Source organism: Mauremys mutica, chromosome 3 (genome assembly GCF_020497125.1).
Source record: "Mauremys mutica isolate MM-2020 ecotype Southern chromosome 3, ASM2049712v1, whole genome shotgun sequence".
Taxonomy (NCBI): domain Eukaryota; kingdom Metazoa; phylum Chordata; order Testudines; family Geoemydidae; genus Mauremys; species Mauremys mutica.
Genome location: NC_059074.1, coordinates 13,727,201 through 13,751,859, shown reverse-complemented (window position 1 = coordinate 13,751,859; position 24,659 = coordinate 13,727,201). Strand labels below are relative to the sequence as shown.

Sequence of the window (24,659 nt, the reverse complement as noted above, 5' to 3'; positions counted from 1 at the left end):
AGTTCCTGGCTCGCAGCCATGAATGAGTTCAATCTACTTACCCGTTCTTGTCCCCCAGGCACCAAAAAACCCCATGAAGAATTCTCCAGCACATCTCATCTTGGCAGGACTTTGCAAACTGCCTTTCCCTGTGTTGGAGCTCCAGGATCATTGATGTTTTTGTCTGGCGATGCCCTTGCACGGTTTTGTCATAACTCACCCTCATCCAAGGCCCTTGTACTCTGTTTGTTGTACCAGATGCACAACTCTCATTTGCTGGAGACAACACAACTGAGACAATGCAGTGTTGGTGTTGAGAAGTACATGGTTCAGCACAGCTGAGCTGGCTGCTAGCTGAGCCTGCCTCCAGGCCAGAAAACAGCGAGACCTGACTTTCCAGTGACTGTCCCAGGATATAAATGGTGACTCCAGCTCTTGTCGTTTTTGATGGCTAATCTCAGTAAATTGTGAGGCACCAATTCCCAATACAAATCCTGCCTTCAGCTTCCTGTATTTAGCTCCCTTTGGAGCTGTACATTTGTGTGTCTGAGGGCAGAATTAGGCCCATTTTCTTTTTTTTTGTAACCTTCCGCAGACTTGCTCTAGTCTTTTCTCTTGCACCTTCTCTCTCTCCATCACTTCCTGCTCCCTCCATCACCTCCTCACTTCACACACTCTCGTCGCTATTGGTGCAAGAGCCTTCTCCTCTGCAGCTCTGCCCTTTGTAATAGCCTCCCTGTACTGTTCTGTCTCACTGAGCTATGTTTTCAGGGTTTAGACACTTCCACCTTGTGCTGTATGTACTGTCTGAGTTCACAGCCCAGAAGCTGAACACAGAACAGCAGCCATGCCTCCTAAGTAGCAAATCTAAGCAGATGCACAGGATGTGGGAGTTGCCATAAGATTCTGTAGTACCCATCCCAGTTCCACACACCTCAGGCTGAATGCATTGTGCTACAGATGCTATGGCTGGAGATATTATAAAGTCAGATTTGAGGAGCTTTGCCCGTGGTTAACACGCCTTTCCTTTTGAAACCTCCAGGCCAAAATGTTCCAACATGGGTGCCTATGATTAGGCATCTAAATCCATCATTTAGGCCCCTAAGTAAAAGCAGCCTGATTTTCAGAGCTGCTAAGCACCCATAGCTCCTGTTGACTTTATTAGGATTTGTGGGGCCAGCAAACTCTGGAAACCCAACTACTTTAATATGGGTGCCCAACAGCCCCCACATTAGAGCATTTTGGCCCAAGCGAGTTTTAGGGCTTATGAAATGTGCCTATTTACGTCCTTCCCCTCTCATCTGAGAGATCCAGTAGTGGAGCTGGTTGCCATCTAGTAGAAACCAGATTGGAGCCACCAACTCATTATGGAGAACCAAGTAAACAGCAGGTCGGAATAGCTTTTGGTCTCTGCCTAGTCTGGGTATGAAGGAGTGGCCTGTAGGTAAAAGGTTCTACAACCCAATTCTAATGTCCTGACCCATTCAGTCCCTCACTTGGGTGAGTGCTTTGAATGTGTCCTTTGACTGATAGAAATCAGAGTTTGGGAGAAATCCTGGCCCCACTGAAATAAGTGGGGCTCCCACTGACTTCAGTGGGTCCTGGATTGCCCCTTTGTGTAGAAATAAAACATCTCTATTTAATATATGATGTAATAACAGCACTTTGAGCACCTTCTGTCCAAGGATTTCAAAGCACACACACAAGGATGTGCCAGTAAAGTTGGTAGGTATTATTAGCCCTGTTTTATAGATTCACAAACCGAGACATGGAGAAGTTAAGAAACGTATTCCCAATTGTGCCCTCTAATGTTGGTGCTTTGATTTTTGGATGCTCAGCGTGAGACAGCTGGGATCTGGTTTTACAGAAGTGCTGGGCTCCTGAAGTTCCTGTCTGTGAGAGGTGTGAGTGCTCCACATGTCTGACAACTGGAGCCTAGATGATCAAAATATCACTGTATCCTTTACTGCCACCTATTAGATCTTGGGTGAAATTCATCCCTGGTGTAAATTCATTGAATCTGCCCTCTTATATGTTACTACGCGGACAGTGCAAACAGAGAAACCGATTCTGATCTCAGCTATGTGAGTGTAAATCCAGAATAATTCAAGTGAAGTCTGGATTTGCACAGGTGTAGCTGAGATCAGCATCTGTCCCTTAGTTATCTGAATGCTCAGCACTCAGCACTGTCAAGCTGTAGCAGTTGGCAGGAAATGTGGAGGTGACAGGTTTATGCACCACAGGAAAAGGAAGTGACGACTGAGAGTGCCGGGCGCCACTAACAGCAAGTATGTGATGTTCTCTCTGTTTCGCAGCCAAGGGCAATAGTGGTTCCCAGTGGTCACATGGGTTAGGGCTGGGAAATATTTACAGTCGTGCTAGGCTGCTCATTTCAAAATAAGTTCCATTTCTCCTCCTCCTCCCCCCCTGCTATTTGCTTCTAGACTAAGTTACTTCTACGACTGTAGAGGAGCGAGTTTGTTCTAAGGCGATTTGACTGGGGAGTGCAAATGGGCAGTGGGCCTGATTAGAAATGCAGAGCAGTGAGTGGAAAGACTCCTGGTTCAGTGGACTCTGGATCAAGTCCATTGTGAGTGCATTTCTCACTACATCCTTTCAAGCTCAGCTCAGTCGATACCCAAAGACATGGTCATCTGGTGGCCGTTTGGTGGGAGGTGGTGCTCTCAGTCTAGTTCCTAGTGGATGCCTTTCAGGGTGAGATGCAGGGGGGCTCCTCACTTGAGAGAGCCCCGTCATTGTTGGGGAGTGTCTAGCCCAAGGAACTGGCAGCAGGTCTCCCCCAACTGGTCTTCACAGCTGAGAAAGGGCAGTTTCTTTCTGATCACTGTCGCAGAGAAGCCAAAGATGGCCAGCACCTTGAACTGCAAGCGGAAGCCAGTGTAGAGATTCAGTCACCAGAGCTATGTGCTCCTAGGGTATGTCTACACTGCAGTGTAAGCCCAGGGTTAGTGGGACTGGAGTCAGCTAACCTGTGTTGGGAACCCTGGGGCTTGAGCATCTACATTGTATTTAAACCCTGCATTACGAATTTTCTAACCTGTGCTCAAATCTAGGGCTCTGGCATCTGCAGTGCAAGACCCGAGTCAAAGTAACCACATCCCAGAGACCACAGCGCTCCTTCCCTCCATGTTGCCGCTCCAGACTGTGGTGCACTGTGGGAAAACTTTACTGTCTGCCCTGCATGTTACAGGTTCGCTCTCCTTTGCAAATTCAGGAGGCTCTCTGATAATATGCTTGCAGATCGGTGGTCAGAAGAGAATAGGTTAATGCTGGTCCGAGCTGCTGCCCTTTGCCAAGGGGTGGGGGCTTCTGTTTTCAATAGAGTGGATTGCAGATTGTTGGGATAGAAAGGACTAAGGAAGTTGTCCCATGGAATTGTGGGATACTTGCGGATGACTCCTGGGACCTGAGTCAAATGCGGCTGCGGCTACACTGCAAAGCAATAGGGCTCGGACCCTGTTTCCCAGCTCGACTTGAGCTTGGACCCTCCAGCCCTGCAGGGTCCCGGGACTGGGTAAGCGCAATTGCAGTGTGGACATAAGGGGGTTGAGCTTTGAGCCTGGGCTCAAGCGCGGGTTTACATTGCAGTACAGACATACCCCTTGTGACCTGCCTCACTCAGCCATTAAGCTGCTGCATTCAGCATCCGCTGGTGCCTAGGGGGACTATCAGGGTCATCTCAATTCAAGAACACTATACTGGTTGAGCCTGGAAATGACAGCCATGGGTGTAGCTGTGGCGTGGCCCACATTAGAGAGGGATGGTCACAACTTCTGGCCAGCTACAGATAGTAGGATTGAAAGGAAGCAGTGGCCCTCACTGCTATCTGGCAGCCATTGCTCCAACAGGTACGGAGGCCATTATCCGTCATGACGACTGGTAGACATAACCCTTCAACTTCCGTTCTTCTACACACTGCCACCAAGCACTAGGCATATCTTGTGCAGGTTTGACCACTCCCTGTCAGCTCCCAGTCTCAGCCGGATAGTGGGAAGGTGCTGAGCCAGCAGAACCTGGCTATAATTCAAAGGAGACATAGAGCTGAGTGTCAGCTAATAAAACTGTGCCCCTTCGTTTTTGCAGTCCCCCTTAGTGGCTTCACATACACATCGAACAGGAGGGATGGCAAGATGGGCGGCAGAGTTTCTTTGGGGAGAAGGAATTCTGGAGCTAGTCAGGGAGAAAACTTTTATGACAAATTCTTAAGTTGTTTTGTGTGTAGGCTTCAAAATGGGCCCACTTTGCATTTTTAACAAACTTTTGGCAACATTTTTGTGAATTGAAATTGTTATCAAAACTTTACATTTACTGAAAACCTTGTTTTGTAAATGAAAAGTTTCCATAAGGATGTTTGATAAAGATGCCCATGAAAAATGCTTCAGAAAATTTCACAATTAGCTAACATCGATAGTTTTTGCAAAAATATTTTTATTTTTAAAAATGGCCCTTTTTCAACTCAAAAAATGTACTACAAAAAATGTCAACAGTCTCTAATGATTTTGCTGAAGGGCCACTCCATCCATCCTCACAAGAGCCGGCAGGCAAGTCAACAAAACCTTGTAGCCCATTGCACTAGAACCTTGCCATAAGTGGCAAGCATGCTTTTAGCACTGCATAAATAGTAATAGTAATGACCTGGGCAGTTGCTAGGGGGAGATCATTCACCATTGCTATTGTCATGTTATAGAGAATCACGGTCTTTCTTAAACAAGAGACATTTATTAAAGAAAACAATTGCAAATACATATACAAACAGACTTTCATGCAGCTCCAGTTCCAGCTTTGTCACCCTTGTTTACCAGGTACCACACAAAGATATCTAGTGACTGAATAACATACTGCAAGTAAACATACCAGATCAGTACAATCTTTGTCTCTCAGTTCTGAGGCCAAAGTGATGGGGAAATAGAGAATTGTCACATAGCATCAGATTTTCCTCATTCAAACCTCCCCTCTAGACTTAGACCAAAAGTAAAGATCTGGAAACAGTTTGGGTTTGCTAACTCTTTTAAACCTGTTTTGTGGCATTCATAAAAGGGGGAAAGGATCATTTCTCCCTGAATTTGCACATTTTTACTGGGCTTGTAATGACACAACTTGGCTGTGGTCCCCTCAGTCTTTCCTTTTTCTCAGATCCCAAACAAATGACACTTAGTTGCTGTTGTTTGGGAACAGCCAAAATAATTGAATCCCCCAGAGAGTAGGGTGAGGACAGATTCTGAAATAGACGCCCTACAAATGAATGCAGCTTTCAGCTGAGGCTACACCCCCGCGAAAGGGAGAGAATAGAAGCTCTGTGAAAGGGAACCAGCCAGTGCTGACCTTGGATTTCTTTTCTCTGTAACATTAATTGCTTGTTGCTTTGTTCACCACATGACTGCTGGAAATTACCAACTTGTTCCTGCTCACATGGGCTCTGTTTAAAATAAGCCACCTAGGAGATTCTTAACTTAGGCTTGTTTATCCAGGTTTCAAGTGTGTTTCTTGTGATTTTTTTTTCTTTAGTGCCAGGATATTATTGTAAAAATGTCTCGCCGTGGTTTATCCCTTTAAACATTAGCGCTTTCCAGACTGTTAGCGACATGATTGCTTGGAGTGTCAGTCTGTCTGTCTGTCTGTCTATCAGCTAAGCGTTTGCAGGTACACTTGAAGCCAATGGGTGCCTGAGGGCTCAGCACTTTTGAAAAGCAGGCCCTGCCTAGATTCTGGATGGCCTACACTTTGACACACGCCCTGCTAATTGTAGCCAGTACTAGTCTAGTACAGATGCTGGCTTTCTGGATAGTACCAAAAGTTGCAGAGACCTCTCTGGATGTCCTCTGGGACTTGCAGTGCCAAGGGGATGTAACAGGTGTGACCAGGGACCCAGGGTTGTGTAGTCCACATGCACATGCTTGTACCCAGCTGGCGTGACCTGGTCCTAACCCCTCTGCACAGTCTCCCCCAGCCTTTGAGCAGAATGGGCAAGGAGCCCTGCATAGGCTGAACCAGGCTTCAGGCCCGCACAATCATGTTGCTTTGGCCGTGTATTAGTGCCCTGTTTGCAGGAGAAGGGGTCATCACACCCGTGTCTGTCTAATCCATCTGCCTAGCTAGATTTGTATATTGCGCCCACCAGCGTAGTGTCCGATCAGCTAGGTGCTAGCCACCATCTGGCTCCTCTTATGTCAGTGCCACAGCAGTCAGCTGAGCGTGGGTTAACTTAAACTCTCAACCAGAGCCCCAGTGCCATCCTCTGACTCTAGTGCAGGCGGCTGCAGTGATCCCCCCGGGGCTATCCAGGAGGTTCGGGCCCCAAGCCCTTCGGATAAACAGGTCTGTATTGTGTAGAGCCAGGTCTGCAGGCTCCAAAGGGTTAACGAGGGCCTTGGGTGTTGTCACTCAAGCTGGCGATACCCATTCCACTCCCTGTTCCGGTATGAGCTGTGCTCACTGGTAGTCTGGCGATTACCACCCAGCTTTCACTTGTCCGCGGTCGGGCTGAATTCTTGGCTGCTGTTTGCTTAAAGGAGCGATGGGAAAGGGTTAGCATGGTGCTTTGGTTACACACCATCTCCCTTGGGACGGGCCAGTGGGCATCCCCCAAGCAAGGATTCCACAGAAGAGAGGCTGATGATAGGCTGAAAGGTGAGTACCAAGTGCCTGCACGTGGAAGCTACAGCTGTTGCAGGAAGTTGCTACACAACTTGGCCCTCAGTGATCCGTGTGCTGTGACGGCCTCTCTCCCCCTGACCATGAAGGCCAGCTGATGTGCTCGAGCACCCAGACCCTCAACTCTGGACCTTGCTGGGGACAATCGATGCTGGATTGTGAGCGTGGAGAGTGCCATTGGGATGGAAATCCAATCTGGGGCTTGAAGGGCCCTCACCTTGCTCTAATTCAGAGTCATCTGAGCCCTGAGGCGGTGTTACAGCTCCAGAACCTGTTTGGCTGCTCCCTGCATGTGGGAATGGAGGGCACTGAGGGAGGGTGAAATGCTTCAGTTGAGTTTTCAGCATCAAAACTCAATAATAATTAAAAAGGGCTGTATCAGGAGAGGGACGGGGAGCCCAGTGGGGAGTGCAAGGTTAGTGTGTGTAACCAGCTGGTGTGCAGAGTGCAGCACAGGGTCAGTGCTCATGCAGGGGCGTAATGCAAAACCCACGGACTGTTTGATTGTCAGCTGGAGACACCAGGCAATGGGATCTCTGCATTACAATAGAGATCATCCTCTGCAAGATGTGTGGTCGTGTTTTCCTTCCAGAGCGTTATTTTTATTATTACCGGTATTTGTATTGGAGTAGCCCCAAAGCGGGAGTACAAGGAACCAATGACACTATGCTGGGAGCAGTCGATATCCCATAAATGCCATGCAGAAAACCTCCACCACGTTTGCGATATCACAGGCTTTATTGTGCCCTTGCCGCACAGTCCTGCTTTGGGGTCCGTGCAGAGCTGCACCCCAATGTGACCTGTGGGAGGGATTGTTCCTGAAGTAGGCAGGAGGGAAGGTGATTGCTGCTATAGCCTTGGGGTGCAGCACACGCTCACTGCACTGCGTGGTCTGATGTGCTGGGTGGGACAATGAGGGAAGCGAGGCCTTGCAGTAGCCCTTGTCCATTGGAGGGTCAAGGGCTATTGCAGGTAGGATGACCAGACAGCAAGTGTGAAAAATCGGGATGGGGTGGGGCGTAATAGGAGCCTATATAAGAAAAAGACCCAAAAATCGGGATATCTGGTCACCCTAACTGCAGGACATAGGCTTGTGCAGCGCCAGCACTGCCGTGGTGAAACTCCCCCCTGTGCGGAGGTCGGGCCAGCACGAGGCCGAGGCGTCCTTTGGCTGCCCCTGCACAGGAGCGAGTGTCAGACACAGCAGTGCAAGGAGAGGCAGCTGCTTTGCACTCTCCCCACACTCAGGGCCCGAGACAGCCTTGCTATAGTGGGAGTTTTGCAGGACCTAGTGTGAGGAGTCTGGACCAGCTCCTGGCAGGTGCTGAGCTGAACGTCAGTGGGAATTGTGGGTGCCCAGCAGCTTCTAGGATCAGGCCCTTTATGAGTATCCAAGGCACCAGGAGACAAATTACTCCGAGTGAGTTCTGCTTAGCATTGTCAACTCACTCCCCGGCTAGCCTCTGGCCCCTCCTTCCCCATGATGCTTTGCTTCTCCTCGCTGTTTGCTAGCAATGATAGCTCCGTGCCAGGCAGCGCGAGCCGGGTGCTGCTGCTTCCTGTGGGAGAGAAGCACTGGTCTGGCTCCAATCTCCGCACCTTCCCTGATGCCGCTGAGCTCGGGTCAGTCATCCTTGGGGATAGGAGGGAAGGTTAAAGCTAAATGGGGAAGGGATCTGAATAGCGAGAGCCAGATCCTCCAGTCTATTAGAGCTTCTTTGTGCCCTTCTGGTAGACGGAGCCACTGGAGGGTTTTCATTCTGCCGGGGGATCCTCCGGTGACAGCCACTGAACTGGCCCTTCCTGGCTGCCGGCACAGGGGGCATGGCTGGAGAAAAAGGGGTGTGGCTGGTGCATCCTTCTGCCATGACGATGTGTGGCTGCCAGGACAGCAGCATGGGCAGCCAGCAAAACACCAAGCAGCCCTGAAGCTGCTCCTTCTTCCTGCAGGGAATGGCCCAGCACTCACATAACTCCAGGATTGGGGGACAGGGAGGGGGAATGGGACCCAAATGTGGCTTAAAACCCTTTTGCGTTGCCCTTCCTGAGCTGCACCAAATGCTGCTCATCCACAGGCCAGGATCTGGACCACAACGTTCCCAGGAGAAACGGCGCAGCAGCGGGTGATGACAGCAGCACTGCACAACACAGTTGTCATGGCCTCAGCATACAGAAGGAGTCTCTCATGTGAACCCTTCTGAGCCCTCCTAAACCAGTTCTTTCAATATCTTGCCAAGGCAGCGACCCTTAGTGAGGACACTGTCTGAAAGAGCTTTCATGCTTCCGGCTTTTTTTTGCCATAGCCCTGTTTAAAACAAAAAACTGAAAAGAACTTTGAAAATCTCCCCTCCTGAAGTGACCGAAGGGGACTGAGTCAGACTCACCAGACAAGTTCCCCATTGCCAAACATGACAAATGACAGCCCCACGAGGCGTTATTTTCAGACAGCAAAAGAACCGGGTGCTCTGCCAGAAACTCTTTTGCAATCGTAACGGTGGTGACCAGTGCCCGCTGGAAGCAGGAAGTTCCACCCAGAGCTCTATTTACGGACTGGTTAGGTTGTTGGAGGAAGTGGGGAAAGCCGGGTGGCTGCAAAATCAGGCTCAGAACCTTCATTTCTGGCTCTTCTAGGGACTTCTTTAGTTCAGGAGCGTTGGCCTCAAATGTGGATCTCCTCCTGTGGTGGTTGCCATCTCCCGGCCTTCTCTCCCTTTGTGTTTGAGTGAAGTAGCTTTGGGAGGATCCGTGGAGCCATTAGTTAGAAGCAGTGATGAGCTGCCAATTTTTTAACAACGGGTTCCCTCCTCCCTCCAAAATTTTAACAACGGGTTCCCTCCTTCCCCCCCCTCTGTGGGGGGGGGGTCGTGCCCCATCCAACCCCTCATGTTCCTTAACACACACACTCCGAGACCCCTGACCCATCCCCCCCTTCCCTGTCCCCTGACTGCCCCTTGCCGCCCCACCCAACCCCTCCTCTCATTCTCAATGGCCCCCCAGAACCCCTACCCCATACAACTACCCCTTCTCTCTGTCCCTGAGTGCCCCCATCACCTCATCCAACCCTGCTCTTTCCTGACTGCTCCCCGGGACCCTTGCCCCCATTCAATCCCCCTGTTCCCTACCCTCTGACTGCCCTGACCCCTATCCACCCCCCCACAACCCACCCCCTCCCTGCCCCCTTACCACACTGCCTGGGGACCGGGTCCACTCTGCCAGAACCACGACCGGCGCCGCTCGGCCCGACTCCCCGGGCGGGGCCGGCGCCGGGGCCCGGCCACTCGGCCCGACTCCCCGGGCCGGGCCGGCGCCGGGGCCCGGCCGTTCGGCCCGACTCCCTGGGCCGGCACCGGGGCCCGGCCGCTCGGCGGCAGCCGCGGGGCCCGACTCCCCGGGCCGGCGCTGGGCTGGAGGGAGCCGCGGTCTGGGACCGGGAGCTGCTGAGCCAGCCGCACCTCCCCTCCCCCTCCGCACCCCAGCTTACCTGCTGGCTGCCTCCATGCTGCTTGTTCAGGCTTCCCGCGAACATCTGATTCGCGGGAAGCAGGGGAGGGGGAGGAGAAGGGGGCGGAGCAGGAGAGGAGTGGGCGGGAACTTTTGTTAAATTTAGCAGCCCTTAACAAGCGGTTCTAAAATGGCTGCTAAATTTAACAACGGGTTCCCGCGAACCCGTGCGAACCCGCTGCAGCTCACCCCGGTTAGAAGGCCCTTCCATACCAGATCATACAATGGGTCCAGCAAGCCCAATATCCCGTCTCTGGCAATAGCCAGTATCTGTTGCTTCAGAGGAAGGAGAAAATAGTTCAGGGGTGGGCAAACTTTTTGGCCCGAGGACCACATCTGGGTATGGAAATTGTATGGTGGGCCATGAATGCTCACGTGCGGGCTCTGTGGTAGGTCCAGAAATAAGGAGTTCAGTGTGCAGGAAGGAGCTCCAGGCTGGGGCAGGGGGTTGGGGGTGGGCGAGGGCTCCAGCTGGGGATGCAGGCTCCGGGATTTGGCTGGGGATGAGGGTTTGGGGTGCAGGAGGATGCTCCGGGCTGGGACAAAGAGGTTCAGATGGCAGGAGGGGGATCAGGGCTGGGGCAGGGAGGGGGTCAGGGATGCAGGCTCCAGGCGACGCTTACCTCAAGCAACTCCCAGAAGCAGTGGCATGTCCCCTCTCTGGCTCCTACGCAGAGGTGCGGCCAGGCAATGGGAGCTGCGGGGGTGGCACTTGGGATGGGGGCAGCGTGCAGAGCCCCTTGGCTGCCTCTACGTATAGGAGCTGGAGGGGGACATGCCGACACTTCCAGGAACCATGCGGAGCGGGGCAAGGCCCCAACTCTGCTCCCCAACAGTAGCGCCGAAGTGGGGCAAGCCCCGGACCCTGCTCCTCGGCGGGAGCTCGAGGGCCGTATTAAAATGTCTGAAGGGCTGGATGCAGCCCCCAGGTTGTAGTTTGCCCATCCCTGAAATAGTTCATGCCCCCAAACAAAACACTCCTCTGTGTTTACTTATATAGGAACCGTCTCCACGACGGTGGTTGTTGAGTGCATGTCCGATAAGGAGAGAGGCACTGACCCTGCAAACATAGATACACACGCTGCTCTTTATCTGAGGAATAGGAGCTCTATAATGAGATCAATGGACGTACTCAGATGCATAAAGTACAAGCATAGGTAGGTGTTTGCAGGATCGGGTCCATAGCTTGTCATTATTGTTTGTATTACATTAGTGTCTACAGGCAACAGTGGTACCCAGAGTTGTAATAGTAAATGCTAAAACTAAAAGCGTTTTGGAAAGGAAATTAACCCTTAGGCTTCAGGGTTTCGGCCAAGTTCTAAGGATTAAGACGAGACCTTCATGGGGGCAGGTTACCCTACATCTGCCTACAGTGGGGTTTTTACACCTTCCTCTGAGGCATCTGATGCTGGCCACGGTCAGAGACAGGAGAGTGGGTTAGATGAACTGTGGGTCTGATCCAGTCTGCCAATGCCTGTATTCCCAGAGGCCTCAGTTTAGGGATGAGGATGTCCCTGTGCTAGATACTGTACAGACCTATAACAAAGAGATGGTCCCTGCCCCAGAGAGCTTAGGGGCTGTCTACACTGTAATAAAAAACCTGCGGCTCAGAGCCTGGGTCAATAAACTTGGGCTTGCGTGGCTCAGGCTGTGGGGCTAAAGCCTGCAGGGTAGACATCTGGGCTCGGGATGGAGCCTGGGCTCTGAGATCCCGCAAGGCGGGAGGGCATCAGAGCCCAACCTCCAGCCTGAGTCTGAAGCCCAGATGTCTACACTGTTATTTTTAACCCACAGTCTGAGCCCTGCGAGCTCGAGACATCTGATTTGGACCAGTCGCAGCCACGCTACAGGTCCTTTGTTGTCATGTAGCCACGCCCTTAGAGTCTAAGAATGAAATGGGAGACGAGCGGTGAACACAACAAACCGATGGGGAAAATCGTCTCATTGTCACCTGGTGCACATGCCTGATAGCGGATTGTGGCTCTTTGCGGGCAAGGACCGTCTCTCTGTTATGGGTTTGCACAGCGCCTGTGGCACTGCACTTTGTAAGCCCATTCTGAGTATAACAGAGAGCGGTCATAGCACACCAGCTGCCTGGCCATAGCTGAGGGCATCATAGGCATTGCCGCAGAGGGAAGTTTTAAGGAAAGATTTGAAAGTGGCTTTGCGGGTTTTTACAGGGAGCTCTGACCATGCAGTACAGCCCTCCACCTCCAGACAGCAGGGAAAAAGCTGAGGGCTAAGATTGTGCCTTCTAGGCACAGCTCTGCAATGGGAGCTGTGTGGACACGCATCACCTCCCAGGGAGCCTCAGGTGGCATTTCAGGGAGGTCCGCTGTGCTGCTTCCCAGCTTGCAGGAGGAGTGGGTCTGTTCCACCACCCCTTAGGACGGTGCTACCTGTGCAAGCCTCCGTGGCAGGGGATGGTACTGCTTGGGTTGTTGCAGACCCCACAATTTCATGCTGCAGTTTTCCATCTGCTGCAGAAATGTGTCTGGAGCTCCCAGGACTTGCGAGTGGTGGGAGAGCTCTGACCCTCTCCCAACCACACACCACCCCAGTGCCTTGGAGCTTAGCAATGCTGGTTGCCAGGGAGCAGAGCAATCTGGTGCAAGAATCCCAGACAGTGGTGGCTGTTTCTAGGGGCCAGGAAGCCCAGCCCACTGGGGCTTGTGAGGGTCAGGTTATATGTAAGAACATAAGAACGGCCATACTGGGTCAGACCAATGGTTCATCTGGCCCAGTATCCTGTCCTGCGGCAGTAGCGGATGCCAGATGCTTCGGAGGGAATGAACAGAACAGGGCAATTATTGAGTGATCAATCCCCTGTTGTCCAGCTTCTGGCAGTCAGAGGTTTAGAGACACCCAGAGCATGAGGTTGTGTCCCTGACCTTCTTGGCTAATAGCCATTGATGAACCTCTCCCCCATTAACTTATCTAGTTCTTTTTTGAACCCAGTTATACTTTTGGCCTTCACAAGATCCCCTGGCAATGAGTTCCACAGGTTGATTGTGCTTTGTATGAAGAAATACTTCCTTATGTTTGTTTAAACTCGCTGCCTATTCATTTCATTGGGTGACCTTTGGTCTTTTTGTTATGTGATGGGATAAATAACACTTCCCTGCTCACTTTCTCCACAGCACTCATGATTTTATCGCCCTCTCTCGTATCCCCCTTTACTCGTCTCTTTTTCTAAGCTGAACAGTTCCACTCTTTTTAATCTCTCCTCATACGGAAGCTGTTCCATACCCCTAAACATTTTTGTTGCCCTTCTCTGTACTTTTTCCAATTCTGATATCTCTTTTTGAGATGGGGAGGCCAAAACTGCAACCAGTATTCAAGATGTGGGCGTATCATGGATTTAAATAGTGGCATTATGATATTTTCTGTCTTATTACCTATCCCTTTCCTAAGGATTCCCAACATTCTGTTCGCTTTTTTGACTGCTGCTGCACATAGAGTGGGTGTTTTCAGAGAACTAGTGATACCAAGTGATACAGTGATACCAAGATCTCTTTCTTGAATGGTATCAGCTAACTTAGACCCCCTCATTGTATATGTACAGTTGGGATTATATTTTCTAATGTGCGTTACTTTGCATTTATCAACATTGAGTCTCATCTGCCATTTTGTTCCACAGTAGGGATATAAAATGTTAACCGGTTAACCGGTAAGCATCAGTCTTAACGGTTAACCTGGCTTAGCTGTTAACCTCCAGGCCAGCCAGCCGGCCCCAGCCAGAGCAGTCCCGGTCCCAGCTGCCAGCCCTTTAACCAGTTAACTGTTTACACAAAATATTTTTTAATCATTTAAACGATTAACTTTTTAAACAATATTTACATCTCTATTCCCCAGTCACCCAGTTTTGTGAGCTCCCTTTGTAACTCTTTGCAGTCAGCTTTGGATTTAACTACCTTGAGCAATTTTGTATCATCGGCAAACTTTGCCACCTGACTGTTCACCCCCTTTTTGCAGATCATTTACGAATAGGTTGAACACCACATGTCCCAAAACAGATCCTTGGCAGAACCCTGCTATTTATCTCTCTCCTTTGTGAAAACTGACCATTTATTTGTATCCCTTGTTTCCTATCTTTTATCCAGTTACTCATCCATGAGAGGACCTTCCCTCTTCTCCCTGACTGCTTAGTTTGTTTAAAAGCCTTTGATGAGGAGAGACCTTGTCAAAGGCTTTCTGCACGTCCAAGTACATGTCTCCCCAAGCCTGACTGACTGGATCTTAAAACAGTCGGAGCCACATGGCTGCATTTCAAGGCAGGTTCTAGAAAGAGGAGAAGGGATTGGCAAGGCTAAGCACTCCCCGTATCCGATCACCATTGGCTCTTGAAAACAGCATCATCTCTCTGGCTGCTCCTTGCTGCAGAAATCCCTTGACCTGCAGCTGCTTAACTGTTGCCAGTGAAGGGAGAGGTCTGGAATGTCACCTGAACCAGCTGCTTGCTCCGTAGTGGAGAGGGGTCTGGCCCCATCTGGCGGATCCCAGTGCTCCCCATCCAGGAGGAGCTGTGCATTTGGTTCGGAAGTTAAGTGGCTCAGCCTCCATCGCAAATTTATTATTACAGCAGCTCCTACTATATGTGTACTCTGCACACTAAGCCTGGGCTCTGACTCAATTTTGAGCCCAACTCCTCCTTCTGTCCACACCCAAATCAGTCGACTTGGTCAGCAAGCACTCAGAACCCAGATCCTGTGATCCTGCTGTGACTTGGGTACAAGCCCTGTCATTTTGCAGTGTGGAGGCAGGTCAAGCCACAAAGCTGAATCAGACGGTCTGTGAATGCAGGCTTCCACCGACCCAGGCTTAGTGAGCTGTGTAGACGCACCACTAGAGGCCCCCCACTAAGACTGGGACCTCCCGGCCTTGGGAACTCAAGCTCTGTTCAGCTCTCATGCTGGGCTTCATGGTATCGCAGCACCCACGGGGGAAATCCGTTGCACTTTGCAAGCTCAAAGCGTGGTGCGGGCCTTTGCTTGCTGTTGTGCAGTGACTCTCCCAATAATTAGGGCAAAACCTCCCAGATTGAACCCCACCCAAAGCACCCCTCTGCCCTGAGCAGCTTGGCTGGGAGTGCTGCTGTTCTCATCACTGGCCACGAGAGGCCGCTGCACCCCATTGGCTGCCTCTGTAACCCTCCCTCACTGCGCCCCCTGCTGGCTTCCCCAGGCTGGCAGGCAGAGCAGCAGGTGCCGCTCAAGCCCTTCCCCTTTCCTCAGGTGGGGGAGAGGGGGAGGTAGCGGGGAGAGAGGAGGGACCAGGCTGAGGGAGGGAGACCTTACAGGGGGCTGAAGGGAGAGGAAGCCCTCTTGGGGCGACTGCCCTTTGTCTCTCATCTCCTGTGTTTCCCCCACTCCCTTCTGCTGCCCCCCTTCCGGTGGGGTGGGGGATGCACAGCAGAGAGAGAGCAATGGGGGAGATGTCCCAGGAGTGCTTATTTCCTAGGAGGGGACCAGCCGGCTGGGTTCCTCCAATCTCAGTGGATGGGGGATGGCAGATCTCAGACTTCCCCCTCAGATGATGACAAAGGGATGGAATCCAGGGGCTGCTTGTTATTTGTTATCCTGTGTGCTTGGCGCTGTAGGAACCACCAGGATCAGGACAGTCCTGTCCACGGAGCTGTGGCCCATTACTTCAGGCTGTGTTTTGGCCCGTTAGGTTGTGTAGAACCCCAACTGAGCACAGGCCTTTGCCTGGCCAATAGCCTCCTGTTAGCTGCGCCCAGCACACACCCTGGGATTTTGTGACTCACATTCCCTGGCTCCGTCCCGGCTTTATTCTGCTGTTCACTGCTCCCATTTCTCTCCTCACTGCAGGGCGAGGGATTGGCCTTACCCGTCTGCGGACTCCCTTCTGCCGTGGGGAGCATGATGACGGCCATCCTGGAGCGTATCAGCACCTTGTCTGTCAGCGGGCAGCAGCTCCGCCGCCTCCCCAGACTCCTGGAGGAAGGCTTCCCCAAGATGCCCTGCACCGTCGAAGAATCCGACGTGCCCCAGCTCTTCCGGGAGCCGTACATCCAGACCGGGTACCGCCCCATCGGCCAGGAGTGGCGCTATTACTTCTTCAGCCTGTTCCAGAAGCACAACGAGGTGGTCAATGTCTGGACTCACCTGCTGGCAGCCTTGGCTGTGTTGCTGAGGTTCAAGGCCTTTGCAGAAGCGGAGGAGCTGTCCTTGGACGTCTCATCCTGGCCTTTGTTTATCTTCGTGCTGTCCTCCCTCACCTACCTAATCTGCAGCCTCTTGGCCCACCTGCTGCAATCCAAGTCGGAGCTGTCTCACTACACCTTCTACTTCGTGGACTACGTCGGGGTCAGCGTCTACCAATACGGCAGCGCCCTGGCCCATTTCTACTACAGCTCAGACCAAGCCTGGTACGACAGATTCTGGCTCTTCTTCCTCCCCGCGGCTGCCTTCTGCGGCTGGCTCTCTTGTGCTGGCTGCTGCTACGCCAAGTACCGGTACCGGCGCCCCTATCCCCTCATGAGGAAGATGTGTCAGGTGATCCCAGCAGGGCTGGCGTTCGTCTTGGACATCAGCCCAGTTGCACACCGGGTGGTCATGTGCCACTTGGGGGGCTGCGAGGAGCAGGCTGCCTGGTACCACACCTTCCAGATACTGTTCTTTCTAATCAGTGCTTATTTCTTTTCCTGCCCAGTCCCCGAGAAGTATTTCCCGGGCTCCTGTGATATAATCGGCCACGCCCATCAGATCTTCCACATGTTCTTGGCCCTTTGCACGCTCTCGCAGCTGGAGGCCATCTTCCTGGATTACAAGATCAGGCAGGAGATTTTCCGGAGTAGACATGGACCCCTCTCCATCTACCTGTCCTGTGCCTCTTTCTTTGGCCTGGTGGCCTGTAGTGCCGTCACGGCTCACTTCCTGCAGTGCAGGATCAAAGCGGGGCTGGCTAAAAGAGACTCCTGAGAGGCCATTGCAAAGACTAGAGAGACACTGACTGGCTGGTACCAATTCAGTGGAAACCAGCGGAGGATCATTTATAGAGATATAACAAATTGGTTTGTTTGCATAACAGTTTGTCTAATTTATAACTGAGGGATGGGTCGCAGGCTGGAGTCGCTCTATGAGAGCCCTTCTGTCTAAAGTGTTTTTACTTGAGTGGCTGCCCCTTGCAATGCAGGGTGTTTTTTTAAGCCCGATTGGGGCACTTAACCAAGGATGCTTGGATTAGGCGGAGGTTTCTAGTTTGTTCCCCGCTAGTAAATCTGCAGGGAATATTACATTGAATATCAGGAAAACCTGAGGGTCATTAAACTGTAAAGCAGTCTCCTAGGGGAAGCACATGGCTAGAGTAATTTAAGACTTTACAAAGCACAGGAGACTGTGCAGTGTGGATCAGTCCTGCACCGGCAGGGAACATGGACACGATGACCTACTAGGTCTTTTCCATCTCTGCTATACCAGGGCTTGATCCTGCTCCCATTTAAGTCAATAGCAAAATTTCAGGAGGAGCAGGATTGGGCCACATGAGTCTAAATTTTCAGGGTGTAGCTGCAGAGGTCTGGGTGGCCCAGTACTATGTAACGTACAGCTGCACAAGCCCTTTATATATCTCCAAGTTAGATTCTTGTGACTCATGTTCTCTCAGCTCTTCCCTCCAGAAATAAATCGTGCCAGGTTCTTAGGATAACTTTGCCAAATTGGGTCTGGACCAAAACTCTAGATCCATCTATCCCCAGACTTTGGGGATTTTCCAGACCAGATCAGAACTTCGTGCGTCGGGCCCCTCTCTGCTTCACTCTTTGACTCTGACCCAGGTTTTCTTCCGGGAAACACCTGACCCAGTGATGATGTGAGTGAAATTCCCTCTTCTGTCACTGGGAGATTTCACCATGGGTGTTTATAGAAATTCAGTACCAGGGCTGCTCATGAAAATTTAAAATAACGAGGCGGACTCTCTCAGGGGTTGGTAATGGGATATGGAGCCTTTTTGTTTGAATCCAGCCTGGGTCGGCAGTGATGCCGGTGACTGTTTGGTGGCCTGCATCAAATGAGCTTGCACTCAGTTACTGGTGGAGCAAAGAGAACAAAGACCCTTCACTGTAGGGACAGTCCCCTTCCGGCCAGGAGCAGTGCTCTTTGTTGGGGCATTTTGGGGAAGCTGGCACTTGCTATAGCCTGTGTTGTACTTATGAGGGTAAACAGAGGTCTTCAAGGTTGTGAGTCTGTCACCTTTCATCAATGCTAAATAACATTAGAGATTAAAACGTAATCACTGGAGAAAAAACTGTGTGTGGGGGGGTGAAGCAAAATGTACACTCGTTCTCCCTTCGATGATCCCGCCTGGTGTCCCCTAATGTCTGTTGTACTCAGAGCAAAATTCTTCTTCCATTTGCACTGCAGATTTCTGTTGAATATTCGACTCCGACTGGTGCCAGTAGAGTGGACGTACCATAAGGAACAATCCCACCCTGGCAGAGGAATGGACGGATGGTGTAATAGGCCTTTGCCCTCTGCTGCGGGAGCGAGCTGGCAGCGGATCATATGGATCTAGGGCAGTGCGTAACCCTGACGCTGTAGTATAGCCCTCCTGTAATATGGAAATGAGGGTAGCAGACAGTTGCATATTTCATGCTGATGGTTATGGGTCAGTCCCTTTTACTGTCCCAAATGAATTACAAAGGTTTGGGTTGCTTAGAACGAATCCACCAACTGGATAAGTCTCTTCTTCGTCTAGTTGAGTGGGAAGTAGGCGACTGGAGGCCAGGAGCCGGATCTCCAGCTAGTGTGAATTGAAATGACTGCACTGAAGTCAATGGTGCTTACGTCAGCTGTCCAGGAGGCTCCGACTAAGTACAGTCCTCACAGGCCTAACTGGTAAGCACATGTCTTGTCCATTCTGTCCTCTCCCAGTGTTAAATCCCAGTTCCCTTGTAGTAGATTATACCACTGCACCACCCATGTGTCCTGTGCAATATCTTCACACCCAACTGGTCTGGTCATCACCTGGTGTAAATCCCCATTGACTTCAGTGGAGCAGCGCTGATTTACTCCAGCAGAGGATCTGGCCTATCAAATCCAAGCAAAACTGGATTACTTGAGTGAGTTGAAACCGACCTTGGAAGTGAGGCTTAGAGATGTGACCGAAGAAGCTTTAGTGTTTGGTCTGGTTTGGGGGATTTTTGAACTCTCTTTTGTGTGTGTTACAACTCCCAGAAGGGCTCTGTTTTGCTTTGATGTTAGCAAACTCTTTTGCAGGGGTGAAGGTCAGTCAGGGAGGGAAATGGTTGGCTGGTGGAGGGGAGCAGTAGACAATGGCAGCTGCGGATGCCTGGATTCTTTGAAAACCAAGCCACTAATTTAGGTGCCTTTCTGTGGATAAGTGCCTACATCTGGGCACCCTAATCTGAGACTACTGGCCTTAATGACAAGTTAGGTGGGGGGGAGGGGATTGGCTCAAGGGGGATTATGCTAATAGGATACAGAGGCTGTGAACTCTGCGTTCCTGATTCAAATTCAGCCCAGGTTGCTAACGATACAAATATGTTTTTATGAGAGAGCTGCTCGGGGGCCTTTGTAAAATTACTTGTTGGTCTCTTGTCAGTTTTGGGGAAGAGTCCATCAGAGCGGATTTTCTTCTTTTGCCTTGTTTACACTCTAAAGTTGAACCACTGTAATTGCATTGGGTTAAAGCAGTACAAGCCCTCTAGTGTGGATGCAATTATAGAGGTGTGAATGTGTTTCTGTATAGGAATGGGAATAAAGTATTCTGGTATAAGCATCTTTGTACAATATAACTGTATCTACGCTGGAAGTTGTACTGGTATAACCATAACATCCCTACCCTAAATACTTTGTTATGCTGGTACGAAATCTTTGTGTAGCCCAAGCGTTAGCTCCTCCAAAGGATTTAAACTAGGCTGCACACTGTGTCCGACAGAGGAAGATACACACCAACCCATGCCATCTCCGCGCAAGTGTTTGCAAACCACAGAGGACAAGAATGTGCATCGCTCTGTGGAAGGACTGAGCCTGATGCTTTCCGTGACCCTATATCGCCACCTACTGGTGTCACAAAGCAACTTATTTTTTCCTGTTACCTTTCCTCCCGGGTTGTTTTTTTTCAGTGTCCCTATGTTAACTCTCAGCCTGAGCGGTTACCCCCATTCACCCCTGCAAATGAGACCAGTAACTGACCTCCTGGGGGAATGATGGGGCTGACTTTGCAGGGAAATACTGACCAACGCTGCTTTTCAGATAACGTCCTAAGGACACGGGGTGCTTCGTCAACACTGGAGTTAGTGCCATCCCTGCCGTCCTCCTCCCAGTGAGAGACCCAGTCTTGTCAAACCCTCCCTCTTCCCAAGTTGTCTTGTACTCGTGCCTTACACAGCTGGCTGGAGATTGCTTATGCGGACCTTGTATGTGTGCACTCCTGAGCTGGCTAGAACCAGCAAGCCGCTGACAGTGCTACGCTAAACCCAATGAAGTCATTGAGAGTCTTGCCTTCAACTTCACTGAGGGTTGGCCCTAAGAGGACGTAAATGCCGTCATGTTCGGCTGTCAGCCTGTTACTCCTGTCACAGCTCCCACGCGGCCACTTGCAACTGGTCTTTCTCCTGCTCCTAGAGTCCTTTGCACTGGGTCTGGGGCCCCGCACAAGAGGCTCAGCCAGAACTGATGCAGTGGTTCGTAGGGCATCTGATGATGTCCTGGGTGCAAGAGGCTGAGTACGTCAGCTTCAGCAGGTTGGCCATGGGAAACAGGGTCACAAACCTCCTTGGGGGACATGACCCTCAGGTGGAGACCAAGGGCCAAATCTTGAACAGGTGTGGATCAGTGTTTCTCATTGGAACGATGTTGATTAACACCAGCTGAGGATCTGGTCCAGCATGTATTACCCTGCTCACTCTTCGGACTTACTCATTGGGAATAAGCAGGTTAGAAGCAACAGCTTTGCCATCTGCAGCCTCATGATTACACTTACTGGTTGATTTTTTTACCAGGAGAGCTGCATTGGTATTGAGGGTGAAGGCAGAGGGGGTCAGTTAACCATGAATTTACTTTGAGTGCTTCATGTAGCAGAACAGGGGTGCATGCTTCAGGCTACACATGTGCCTTGGTATTTACATCTCGTGCTGGCTGGGTTTTAAAAGCATTGCTTCCTACTAAACATGAGTAGTGAGTTTTGCATCTTTTTCTTTGGGAGCGTGGGAGGGGTGTGAGTATTATGCACCAACCATCCCCCAACTTTGTATTGTTGAGACCACTGAAAACTTTGTACTGTATTGACAGCTGTTCAAAATCCTCAGTAATAAAATCTATAAAAGCAAGACGAAGGGGTGCAACGTGAAACGTGTAACTCCACCAACAAAAGGAGGAATGTGATGGTCATGGCTGTAAGTTGTTCAGCAGAAAGTTTGGCCTTAAACAGTTGATAATAAATAATAATCATCATAATTAATGTGCTTTACGTGTCTTTCATCGGTAGATCTCAAAGCACTTTTCAAGCTGCACAACAGGTAGGTATTAGCCCCCTGGTACAGATGAAGCACAAAGTGGTTAACTGACTAGGCGGAGCTATGAACGCAGGGCCCGATTCAGCAAAGCACTTAAGTGTGTGCTTAAAGTTAAGCACAGGAGAGTAGTGCTCTTGACAGTCAATGGGACTACTCACATGCTTAAAGTTAAGCACATGCTTAAGTGCTTTGCTGAGTTAAGGCCAGAACTCCTGATCATTGTTCCTCCTTGCTATAGCCATCTGGTCACCTACAACAACACACTGTTTCCCAGCGAGCTTGTAAACCCTGGGAGAAAGCTTGACTCATACAGGTTGTCTCCAGGAATCTGAGATGGGAATATTTCCTCCTCCTACTACCAACTTTTTTGTGTTTTTTTTTTAAATTCGGTCCTTCATATATAACAACACATGGGTCTGTGATTGCATTTCCTTCCACCAGATGGCAAGATTTCCTCACCCTCAGCAGCAGAAAACATGCTGCTTCATGCCACGAATGCAGTATCTGCATAACTAACTTCCAAATGAACTAAGAAAAAAAATTTGAATTTGAGTCGGCATCAACTCAGTGCAGTGTGGCTACTTCTTATTAAATAGATGTATTCCTGTGCAGGGGATTCCTTTCTTTAAAGTGTTATTCATCATGGAAGTTACAAAGACAACCTTTTAAATCAGTGGTTTAGGCTCAAACCTTAAATGTTTGTAAAATACATTGAGGGGATGGGGAATTTACAAAACAGAATAGGGGATTTTAAAAAATCGATGATTGGGATTTTTGGGATGCAGAGAGGAGAGATTTTTTTTTTATTTATACATCTCAGGGATATTGGAAACAGCTGCACGAAAACCTGAAACTGACTATAAATAGAAAAAAAAAAAGTGGACTTGACTAACCCAGCCCAAACTGAGTGAAGTGCAAAGAGTGAAACAACATCAAGGGGAAAAATGACAGTGAGGTTTAACGTTGGTTTTTTTTTAATATCTTCTGGCATTATTAATAGCAGAGGGAAAGATTTTATTGAATGCATAACTTGTCACCTGGGGCGCCCAGATACTGTAGTAATGAGCATCCGCCGTGACTCAAAAGTGTTATCTGGTCTTATTCCTGAAGCTTATTGTTAACATGCATTAAATAGGCCAGGAGCTGGAAAATGGGTTTAAATTATGCAGGCTTCCTATTATTCTTTCCACAGCCAACTACTCCATTAAAGGAGAAAATCTCATTCCCTGTGTCAGAGCTGGACTAATGTCCATCACTGCCTGGAGCTCCCATTGACTTCAGTGAAAGTTGTGGATGTTCATTGCCTCTGAAAATCAGGCCATAAGCGGTTTGAACCTGAAACTTACGGCTCAAATCCCTTCTTTGTGGTCTTAAACAGTGCAGCCATCTCCAATGTCCAGGACCTCACAGCTCTTTGTTTTGTTCTGGCTGAGGATAAGAGAGACTTTCTATCACTCTAACAGAAAATGCCCCTAGATGGAAATAAGAAAGCACTAAAAATCACTCCTTCCTACTACCTGGCTATCATAGCTGTGTCAACTAGTAGGGACTTGCTCACAGGAGGGGAAACAAGGTCATGGCACATCACAGGATGGCTGCTGTTAAATTAGCCTCATGCAGCACCAGCCAGTGGAACATAGTGAAGTAGCTCATGTGGGAAGCCTATTCACTCCTTTTGTGGCTTGAATGTTCACAGGGTCTGACCTCTTTGTAGTGTTACTCAGTATCTGTGTGACCGGATGAGCTAGTGGCCCCAATCAGGGTCTGTGTCCCCGGGTGTTAGGTGCTGTACAGACACATTCTAAATCCCTGCTCCAAAGAGCTTAAAATCTGAATAGATAAGAGAGACAAAGGAGGCATTATTAGCCCCATTTTACAGGAACGGTACTGAGGCACAGGAAGATTGGATCAGGGCACAAAGGGTAGAGGCAGGAACTGACTCCAGCTGTCTGGAGTCCCACGCTGCTGCCTTAACCACAGGACCATTTTTCCTCCTTTCTGCTTTACTGCAGTCATTAAATGGTTTTTCCGAACTGTCCCACTCCTCCCAGAATACCTGATGGGAATGTGTTGGGAACGTGGGGCAAGAAGGGATTAACTGACTCACCACCAGGTGGACTCAGGTTCCAGCTCTGCTGCAGCTTTCCTATATGGCCAGGGGCAAGGCATTTAGGCCCAGCTCCACAAAGGTATTTGGGCCCCTCATTTTCATTGACTTGAATGGAGGTAGGAGTCTAAATACACTTGAGAATCTGGGCCTTCGTCTCTGTGTCTCAGTTTCCCCATCTGTACAATGGGGATAATCGCACTACCCTGCCTCCCAGGGGTATGGTGAGGATAAATCCATTCGAGATTGTGAGGTGCTCAGATAGCACCGTGACGAGGATAAGTACACGAGCGTGATAGCGTAGGCTGGTTGTGCGTCTCTTTAATCGCCTCTCTTTCAGAACCACTTGGCCTTGAATCTATCATTTTAGTTTCCAAGCTCATCAGGCTCCTTTTTTATCTCCTCACGGCTGGTTTTCTTCTCTCTCTCCCACTCGAGGGCCAGGATTGCGTCTTTCCCTGCCCGACCTCCATTTGAAGAACTCCGCGTCCCACCGCCCGCTCGCATGCTACAGCGTGGCCTTTGTTGTACTTTTCTGATAAAGCAAGGCAGCAGGAAAATAATCCCCCTGCTGACTGATCCACACCTCCGCTGTCTGTCGCTTCAAGGATTTGGGGACGAGGAGTGCTTTCTTCACAACAATCTTCTTTGAAGGTCTCTCCACTCCCTTGTTATTGCATCTTTTTAAAGGAGATAAAAGTTATGTGTAGAGGAGGGGAACAAACCTCAGTGTAAAATGCAAAGCACACAGTTAAAATTCACCAGAGTCTGATCCCTGCTTTCTTTGAAGCCAACGGGAGTTTTGCAAGTGTCTGTAATAGGAACAGAACCAGGCCCAGTTCAGGAAATGTTAAGTTGCAGGGGTCCAGCAGTCACTTACCCCATGGTAGATTATGATGTACA

The 24,659-nt window shown here is 50.1% G+C and overlaps 1 protein-coding gene across 4 annotated transcripts in view; it reads left to right on the top strand.

Annotated features, from left to right (window-relative positions):
• PAQR8 (progestin and adipoQ receptor family member 8) overlaps nt 1–21,561 on the top strand; it is a 29,461-nt gene extending 7,900 nt beyond the window's left edge. For 2 of the 4 annotated variants that reach the window (XM_045011921.1, XM_045011920.1), the window contains exon 2: nt 15,984–21,561. In XM_045011921.1, the coding sequence (XP_044867856.1) occupies nt 16,035–17,096 (1,062 nt within the window). In that variant the 5' untranslated portion in view covers nt 15,984–16,034 and the 3' untranslated portion in view covers nt 17,097–21,561. Of the gene's footprint in view, nt 1–6,510; nt 6,628–15,983 lie in introns of those variants that run through there. The other 2 variants (XR_006578544.1, XM_045011919.1) reach the window with 2 other exon arrangements.
• Nucleotides 21,562–24,659: the final 3,098 nt, after the last annotated feature.